Source organism: Cucurbita maxima, unplaced genomic scaffold (assembly GCF_002738345.1).
Source record: "Cucurbita maxima cultivar Rimu unplaced genomic scaffold, Cmax_1.0 Cma_Scf00034, whole genome shotgun sequence".
In the NCBI taxonomy this organism is placed as follows: domain Eukaryota; kingdom Viridiplantae; phylum Streptophyta; class Magnoliopsida; order Cucurbitales; family Cucurbitaceae; genus Cucurbita; species Cucurbita maxima.
The window spans coordinates 1,143,133-1,152,523 of NW_019272050.1; the positions used below are offsets into that span (position 1 = coordinate 1,143,133).

General features: G+C 36.6%; 2 protein-coding genes across 2 annotated transcripts; one reads left to right on the top strand and one right to left on the bottom strand.

The window, feature by feature from the left end:
* Nucleotides 1-1,687, bottom strand: LOC111467624 (universal stress protein PHOS32-like). Its single transcript, XM_023112595.1, has 3 exons — nucleotides 1,162-1,687; nucleotides 494-576; nucleotides 1-408 (listed from the first exon to the last, which is right to left on the bottom strand). The coding sequence occupies exons 1-3, from the start codon at nucleotides 1,646-1,648 to the stop codon at nucleotides 100-102; spliced, it is 879 nt and encodes a 292-aa protein (XP_022968363.1). The 5' UTR covers nucleotides 1,649-1,687; the 3' UTR covers nucleotides 1-99.
* A 4,755-nt stretch (nucleotides 1,688-6,442) lies between these two features.
* LOC111467800 (protein BIG GRAIN 1-like E) lies at nucleotides 6,443-7,338 on the top strand. The gene has a single exon (XM_023112871.1). It carries the CDS (start codon nucleotides 6,524-6,526, stop codon nucleotides 7,190-7,192), a length of 669 nt encoding a protein of 222 aa, XP_022968639.1. The 5' UTR covers nucleotides 6,443-6,523; the 3' UTR covers nucleotides 7,193-7,338.
* The last annotated feature ends 2,053 nt before the right edge of the window (nucleotides 7,339-9,391 follow it).

Sequence of the window (9,391 nt, forward strand, 5' to 3'; positions counted from 1 at the left end):
TAGTCAAAGTTTGGTCAAGCCATTCATAAACAATTCCCCAACCACTCCATGAGAGACACGTGTCGTTACATTAATTACATTACATTTCACAAGAGATTTTCAAGCTAAAAGCCAGAAATCCTTTTGGCGTTTTGTTGTGATCAAATAACCACCCAATTTCTTGCTCTTCCTTCTCACCGCAATCGCCATGCAGCTCGCATTCTGAATACAATACTCCACCGTTCCGCCGCCGCCGCCGTCTCCTCCGCCACCCCGCCGGTGTCCAGCCCAGACCATCAGAAGCCGCCATGTCGTCGACCGTTTCTTCTTCTGCCCCAAAACCAGCAACGATGCCCCTTGCTTTCTTGCTTCTTCCACAATCACTGGCCCTTTTTCCTTCCCTTCCACCACTGCTACTTCAATTTCCACCTAAAAATACAAAGTTTTTCAAAACCCATCTCTTAAATCCTGTTTAATTCCACCCCATTTGCTCAAATTTTGTTCTTTTTTTTACCTCGGGTCGCTTCAATTGACATAGATTTCTCATAGAATGAACTAGTTCATACGCTCTTGGTGCTGTCTCCTTAGATCCTTCCCCTGCAATAAAGAATCTATTAGGAACGCGAATCTCTGCAATGATATGTTATTGTCTACTTTGAGTATAAAGTCTCAATTTTGCTTTTGAATTAATTAGCCCATATGAGATTCCCTCCCAATAATCCTCAACAATCTTCCTCTTGAACAAAGTAAACTATAAAACCTCCCCTGAGGCTTATGAAGCCCTTAAACAGCCTCCCCTCTGTAGAACCTCCTCGTGAGGCTTATGAGGCCCTCGAACAACCTCCCCTCCATAGAACCTCCCCTGAGGCCTATGGAGCCCTCGAACAGTCTCTCCTTGAATCATAGCTTGAAAGCATGACTCTCCTACCATATTAGGAACCATGAATTCCCACAATAGTGTGATATTGTCTACTTTGAGCATAAACTCTTATGACTTAACTTTTGGTTTTCTAAAAGGTCTCATACTTGTATTCCTTATAAATTTATGACCATTCCTTTAATTAGTCAATATGGAACTCTCTCTCAACAATTCACGACAGAATCGTTACTGAAAAATGAAAAAATCAAATGGTTATCGAACGAAATAACCTAAGTTTGAAGGGTTTGGTGGAAAAATTGGACCTTTTTTCGAAGGGTTGGTGAGATGGAGAAGAACAATCATATCTTGATTCTGAACTGTATTTGAGAGCGCCCATTGAAGAGCTCCTTCAGCTTCAATGGTGGAATCAACCACAATCATTATCTTCCTTCCAATTCCCAACGCCGGCTTAGCTCCACCATTACTCTCAGCAAACTCCCCGCCATTCCTCTCCCCTGTTTTCACAGAAACAGAGTCCGGTTTGGACTGAATCGGCACACGAACATGAGACCGGATCCGGTTCAGGAAAAAACTCGGCAGCTTTCCGCCGGTTTTCCCCATTTCAGGAGATGGGTTAGCTTCAAAAACACCTGTAAGAAGAAAGAACAGAAGAAGAATGTGGGAACTTGTTTGCTGTTTGGTTTGGTTCGGTTTGGTTTTAATTTTGAAGCTCTTTTGTTTTTGCTTTTGGGAATGTGGGGAGTTATTAACGAACGTGCTGGTCATGAAACAGTAGGCCACCACCACCATCTTCAATTTGATACTCTTCCGCCATAGCCAGCTGTGTTCTTCAGCTCTCATAATTTGACATTTTAATTACAATTAATTCTTTAATTTTCAGGGAAAAGAAAATGAAAATTATTGAAGATTTTAGAAAAGAGAGAGCAAGCTGGCATTTGGGATTAGATTATTAGAAGCTTTCCCTTTTTTTTTCTCCTTTCCTTTTCTTAGTGTAATTAAGAAGCAAGTGATGAGTTATGATTGTGATATTAGTTAATTTGGAGTTGATTAAAAGCTTAATTGCCATAAAAAGAAGTTTGAATTATGATTAAGTTCCACAAATATTCATTTAATTCGATATAGAATATTATTTCCAGTGTTATGGATACGATTGATTAGCCGATGTTTCAAAATTTAAAGTTTGTTCGTTAGAACCATATAAACCGATACCCAGAACTCCCATTAACAAAAAAATGGAACCTCACTCAGTGTACAAAATAAACTTTGTAGCTGAATACAACCGTTTCTTTCCTCCCCACATCCATAGAAGTAGATAAACGGGAATTAATTCTAACTCCCACATGATAAAAAATAGTAAAAGGTCTCGAGCAGAAAATGATCCTATTTGACCGCTATACATTGCTAACATTAGAAAATAGAATAATCGGGAATCTCGAGTAACTGGCCAAGCCGCTAAAGTAGCTAAAGTGGTGATAAACCCGTCAGTAAAATGGGTCCTATAGAAAGTCCATCGATTCCCAATCTCCACTAAAAATCCAAAAAAGGGATCCATTTATAATCAATCCTCTGTCAGTTGGATTAATGGAGAAGGATCTTGAATAGGGTGGAGAATTTAGAGTTGGGTTGGTGACCTAAACGACCCGAATAAAATTCGTAATCCAACCCAACCAAGAAATGGATTGGATTAGATTGTCGGGTTTTTTTTTTTTTTTTTTTTTTTTTGTTAATAAATCATACTTATCCACAACATATGTTACGTGCCGTACTGTAAAAATGAATGAATGACGAAGGGAATGAGATTTTAGACGACCAAAAGAAAAAGAAAAAGAAAAGAATGGAATGATTCATTCAACTTTGATAAAGAAAGCGAAAGAAAGTGAAGGAGGAAAGTTAGAACTCATGGGTTATTTTATTGAAGGGATTTGATGGGAATGTGGTGATCCAAATAGTTACGCGATAGGCTAAACCCTACCACGGGTTTTCTATACATGGCCTATAGCCCACAAGTTCTCAAATGACACATACCAAAGGTGTAACAACACTTGACCTACTCGGCTATAATACTCGAGCTTGGTTCGGCTTCCCTCATACAAAAATAGCAACTGCATTGAGCCCTCAACTCTTGGCTTGGCTCGATCCATCCTCTTCCTTTAGGTTTCTGTTTGCGTTGCTTAAGTTTCTTTCTTGTATCCATTTATTAGTTACACGTAACGTCAAATATTTGTCGTTTTATGTGAGATCCTACCGTGGTTGAAGAGGGGAACGGAACTTTTTTTATAAAGAAAAATCTTTTCAGACACGTTTTAAAATCTTGAGGGAAAACCCGAAAAGAAAAATAAAAAAGAATAATATCGACTAGTAGTAGACTTACATTTCAATGGCGTTGTTGATCATCACCAAAGTCTCATTTATTTTACTAATCCTTTTATTATTCATTATTAATAAATTTACTTTAAATGTGCATGAACAAACATAAAAACAAAAAAGAAACATATTCTTTTTTTTTATAATTAAAAAAAAATGATTAATGAGTTGACGTAATTTTTTATGAAAGCAAGGTGTGTGTGAGAATTATTAATTCAAATGTGTTATTTATTTTATGATGAACCAAAAATAGATAGAAAAAAAAAACATTTTTGGGTAAAAATCAACGGCTCTTACATTACCCATCAATAAAGTTGTCTTTTTTTTTTTTTTTCAAAAAAAAAAAATCATTTAAAAATTTTTGAAGTGAAATTTGTGGGTATTTTAGCACGAGCTCAAAATTTAGAATGGATCTAGATGGCTACCCGAATGAATCGAATAGAGTTCACAATCTAACTAACACAACTTTTTATTTTTCGAGTTGAGTTAGATCAATTTTTTATTCTTAATTATTTTTAAAACGCGCACTTAATAACTAAAATCTTGTAAAATGAAATATCAGACATCCAAAGTCACAACATATCTATTACAAACGTCAAATGGTTTTAATCATCGAAACAATCGTAGAAGCAGGGACGCAAACATGTTGAGTGGAGTTGGATTGAAGGAAATTTTTGGACCAATCCACAATTTTTGGCCGGTTGGGTTGACCCGACCAACAAATTCTCAAATCACGAAAGAAACCCAACCCTAATTGTACCCAACTTTAATCGTTTGAGTTGCACTTCATATCCTTTTTAGCTAACAATAAACTCTCTTCCTTTTTATCTAATTCAACAGCTCATAAACCCTAATTGGAGAGCAGTTTTTGGGTTGATTGGATGTTGCTTATCTGTGGATGTCAAGAGCTTGGGTGACAAGTTTTGGTTGATGTCCTACACACTGTCGCCCCACAAGACACAAAGAACTGTGCCCACTGAACCTTCCTTATAGGTGCAATGAAGAGAGAAAGGCTTGATGTACCATCAAATCTAGCTTAAATTTGAAGGGTTAATAGATGGGGAAGAAGAAAAGGATTGGGTGATGGGGAATTCATGGCCATGGAAGGTGGTCTTAAAAATGCATGGTGGAGAATGAAAGAAAGCAACAAAACGTGGTTAGAACAGGACATCAATCTGTCCAACATTGTTCGAGGAGTTTGGGTTTGGGAGGAAACTGCTGGATGAGGTGGGACTAATGAACACTTTTGAATCATAGCTTTTTTTTTTTTTTTTACCATTTTATGGGTTTGAGAAAGCTTTGAATTTGGGTTTGGTTTATGTTGTTTGTCGAATCAACATGGATTTAGAAATGGGTAAGTAGAGATCGATTTAATAAGTTTTTGTTGATTCATTCGATTTGAACCAAGTTGAGCTATTTTGGACTTAGAGATGGAGTGTATATCGAACTCGAAAATTCATTATTGGACAAAAGTCATGTCTCACTGCTTGTATTCGCCCTCACCCTTGCTTTTACTATGCAAGCACAATTGAAGAGGGAAACAAAACATTCCTTATAATAGTGTGAAAATCTCTCTCTAGTAAACATGTTTTAAAACCGTAAGGCAGATAACGATACGTAATAGGCCAAAATGGAGAACATCTGCAAGCAGTGGATTTGGGCTGTTACAAATAGTATCGGAGCCAGACATCGTATGTGTGCAGCGAGTACGCTAGCCCCAATGGGATGAATTGTGAGATCCTATATCGGTTGAAGAGGAGAACGAAACATTACTTATAAGGGTATGGAAACCTCTCCCTAGTAGACATGTTTTAAAACTGTGAGACTGATGACGTAACGGGCAAAAACAGACAATATCTGCTAGCAGTGAGTTTGGGTTGTTACATGCAGCTCCTCATCCTTACTAACAACTCGACAACCCAACTCGAAAATAAAGAGTTAGGTTGGACTGTGTTGTGAAACAATTTCGGGTTATTTGGATTACCAACCCAACCCATCAAAAATTTGAGTTGTGAAATCGAAATGTTTCAAAAATACCGTTCATGCCCTTTGCCGCTCCCATCCAAACTTCATTTCATTTCCCTTTTATCTAATAAATAGAACATTTCTTTATATGATACTTCATCACAAGATCTCAACTTGCCCATTGGTCCAAACCCTTTTTAACTCACTACCTTTCCTTTCTTAGTATGGACCAATGTTTCTTAATGATTTATCAATTTTTGTTGAAAACTTTGATGGGTGACTCAAGTTCCTACATTTTTCTAATACGTCGTTGCTAACGATCGTATCATTGTTATTGTCAACTCTCTTTCTTCAAAATTTCTTTTCCGCCTTCTAGTTCTGAGGTGCAGATTGAATATTATCGTCTTTTTGGTCAAGTTATATAGAAAAATTACTCATAAAGGTAAGAGGTTGATAATTTACCATCACGAGTGTTCAATCTCAATCATATGGTTTGAGTCAACTTTAAATAAATAAAAACTTTATGGGTTAGGTTGGTTCATGAGTTGTTCTATCGATGTCAGCTCACAGTTTTAAAACGCGTCATTAGGGAGAGGTTTACACACCCTTATAAGGAACGTCTCTGCTAACACACCACCCGATATCTGACTCTAATACTGTTTGTAATAACTCAAGCCCACAACTAGCAAATATTATACATGTTTCCTTTCCCTTTCCAACCAACGTTGGATCTCACAATCCACCCCTCTTGAGAGTCCAACGTCCTCCTCTCTCCAACTGATATAGGATCTCACAATTCACTCTCATTGGGGGTCAAGCGTCCTCACTAACACACCGCCCGGTATCTAACTCTGATACCCTTTGTAATAGCTCAAGCCCATCACTAGCAAATATTATTCGTTTTGGCTCGTTACATATAGTCACCAGCCTCATGATTCTAAAAGGCGTCTATTAGGGAGAGATTTCTACACCTTTACCGGAAATGTTTTGTTCCCCTCTCCCACTGACGTGAGCTCTCGTAATATATTTATTCTCGATGTGTTATAAAAATAAATCTTGTGTTTTCGAAATGCAATTATTTATTCGGTAAATTTACATTTTTTTTTTATATAGATATAAAATTATTGCTGATTGGTTTATAAAGATAAGATATCTATTGAAGTTCCATCCCCACATCACAATTATTCCATCCTCAAATAATTTGCATTTTTCCTAATTCAAATACAGTAATTCCCTCTTTCCATATATAGTTCCCTCTCCCCTCATCACCATATTCAACAAATTTCTCTCCCATTCTCTCCCACAAATCTCTCCGCCCAAATTCCCCCTCAAACCATGTCCGCCGCCACCCACCTCCCCGGCAACCCAGATAAGATCTTCCACAAACCACCACACCGGCGGAACGATTCCACCGAGCTCGACGTCTTCGAAGCTGCCCGCTACTTCTCTGGTAGCAACGAACTCGCTTACACCAACACTTCATCATTCACTCACAAGATCATCATAGAGGATCACAGCAGACGGAGAGGCGGAAGAATGAGCCTCGACTTGCCGTTAAGAACCAATGCAGCTCCACCGCCGCCGTACACGGCGGAGAAGCCACCAATCAAAGAGAAAAAACACCGGCAACAACCCAGCTCCCCGGCTGGTCGGCTCGCCAATTTCCTCAATTCCCTCTTCAACCAATCAGCTTCTCAAAAGAAAAAGAAACCGAAAAATGGCACGAAAAACGATGAATTTCATCACGAAATTGGAGCAAGAAAGAGAAGAAGCAGCTTAAGTTCGCTCATCGATTCAAAATCATCTTCAAACATCTCAGCTCCCAACAAAAATTACAAGGAAATCAGAAACCTTTTGGATCAGACACGACCCGCTTCCAAGAATCTCGGAAATGTTAAGCAAAATTCTGATCACCCGACCAGAAAAATCAAAGATGTCGACGAAGATGCTCGAAGTGATTCAAGTTCCGATCTTTTTGAGCTAAGAATCTATGACTTTGACTAATAAATATGCCCTACAAATCTCTAAAATAGTATGATATTGTCCATTTTGTGCCTAAATTCTCATTGTTTTGCATTTAATTAATCTAAATGGCTCCCTATCAAAAATTGATTTGTAACATACTCGATCAAACGGGTGATTTTCTCGCCTACTATAAATCCCATACTACCCTATAAACTTAAAATCCACAATCCCAATTGCTATGTGAATACCGTTTAATTTACCTGTGCTTGTTTCAATAGCTTCAGTTAATCATGTCTTTATTTGATAAGAATCAATACGATATTTATAAGGTTCCTCCTCTGAATGAAATTCAATGGGATCCAAAGAAACCATGTCTTCATCCATAGGGTCCCAAGGGTCCCAAGTACCTGGATCAATCAAAACTTCGATTCTATCTAAACTACTCATTTTCAAATAGTATCGTTGTTCACAAATGTTTATTTTGAATTTAAAATATTTTTTATAATTTAATCCATAACAATTTTTGCTTACTTATAAACACGTAAAATAATTTCTATCTCGTCTAATTCTTTAAAAATCTTTTTTTTTTTCTAATTATTGGGATGAAATTTCTCCAAAATATTTGCTTTATTTTCATTTACTTATGATTAATCTCTAGAAACCTTAAATTGGATTATGTTATTGAAACTAAAAGGCACTTTTTGTTTAGTTAATGAAAATCAGTGTTCATTAATCATGATTATTGTGATCTTAATCCAATAAATTGTTTTTATTTGACTATATAATATGTGTAACTGTTTATTTATGTGTTTTTTTTTTTTAAATACACATTATTTAATTATTGGGGAAAAAAACAAAGTGGGGAACTGATAAGGTTGAGGGGCAAACGTTGTCGTTTTATGGAGAAGAGAGATCCAAAGAGATAAACTGTCTGGTTGACAAATGGAATTTAAGGGTTCTTTCAAAGGTTAAATGATGAAGTTGGAGCCAAGTTGTATCCTATTGATCATAGCACTTTATCTTTAAATCTTTTTTATATTAATTAATTTTAATCTTTCATTTCATTATTATTTTTTTATTGAATCATATTTAATTTTTGAATTTTATTAAAAAAAATATCTAATAAAGTCATTTACCTATTAAATATTTTTTAAAATTAATAAATTTAAAATATTATAAAATATTTTCAATTCAATATCTGAATTTTTTTAAAAAAATTAATATATTATGAAACTATCATATAACAAATATAAAATTAAAAATTTAAGGAGTTTTGGAGTTTAATTAGTAAAACCGACTAACATGAACAACTAAACGGCGCCGTTTGGTGAACCTGAAAAGTTAAAACTCGGCCGACATCAATTTCATCGTCGTTATGGGTTGGGAGTCGCAGCCACGTGGATTGGGAGTGTCGTTTCCTGGCCAACCCTTTCGAATTGGGATCGTTTATCGATTTTTGTTCATTATATGAATATCCAACGGCTCATATTATTGGGCTTCAGGTAAAGCCCAATTTTATAAACAGCCCAATTCTCTCCAACCGATGTTTAGTTCCATGTAACTGCCCGAACACCGGCTCTGATACCATTTGTAATAATTCAAGCCCACTGCTAACAAATATTATCCGCTTCAGCTCGTTGCTTATTGTTGTCAGTCTCAGTTATAAAACGTGTCTATTATGGAGAGATTTTCACACTTTTATAAGGGATGTTTCGTTCTACTCTCCTGTCGACGTGAGATCCATATTCCATGTCTCTTTCAATGATATAGAATTTGGCCTAGCATGATTGTTTCAATTGTGATCTGGTTCGAGATATCGCTCTCTATCTAAGTAGTCCTACTCGAGTTCTTACATTGATGTAGTGTTCTGTCCAACACTCTTCGATACTTATAATAAGCATAAAGTGGTGTCAAACTAAACTCGTTTTCAAATGCATATTTCGAGGGTTAGGGTTGCACATGATATCTTTCCTCTCTCAATAGTCGAGTGCCCTCCTCAACTCAACATTCGAGCTTCGGAAGGTATGCCTTACCTCTTCGAGAAACATGGACACAAACGATCGTGGATGGTTGTGAACCTATGGACTTGCCTTACCTTGACAAACGCAATATATGTTTTATACTATCAATTCATATGTCTCATTGTCAACAACACGAGCATAACTCAATTGATTTAGGCGTACACCTTCAAGTAAAAAGCTAGATATTCGAATCGTCACTCTCCACATATTCAACTCG

Excerpts from the sequence above, each read along its gene's own strand:
- LOC111467624 (XM_023112595.1), bottom strand. The coding sequence starts at position 1,648 with ATGGTGGTGGTGGCCTACTGTTTCATGACCAGCACGTTCGTTAATAAC. Across the intron at positions 577-1,161 it reads CACCAACCCTTCGAAAAAAG|GGGAAGGATCTAAGGAGACA; the intron begins GTCCAATTTTTC and ends TCTTTATTGCAG. Across the intron at positions 409-493 it reads GTCAATTGAAGCGACCCGAG|GTGGAAATTGAAGTAGCAGT; the intron begins GTAAAAAAAAGA and ends TTGTATTTTTAG.
- LOC111467800 (XM_023112871.1), top strand. The coding sequence starts at position 6,524 with ATGTCCGCCGCCACCCACCTCCCCGGCAACCCAGATAAGATCTTCCAC.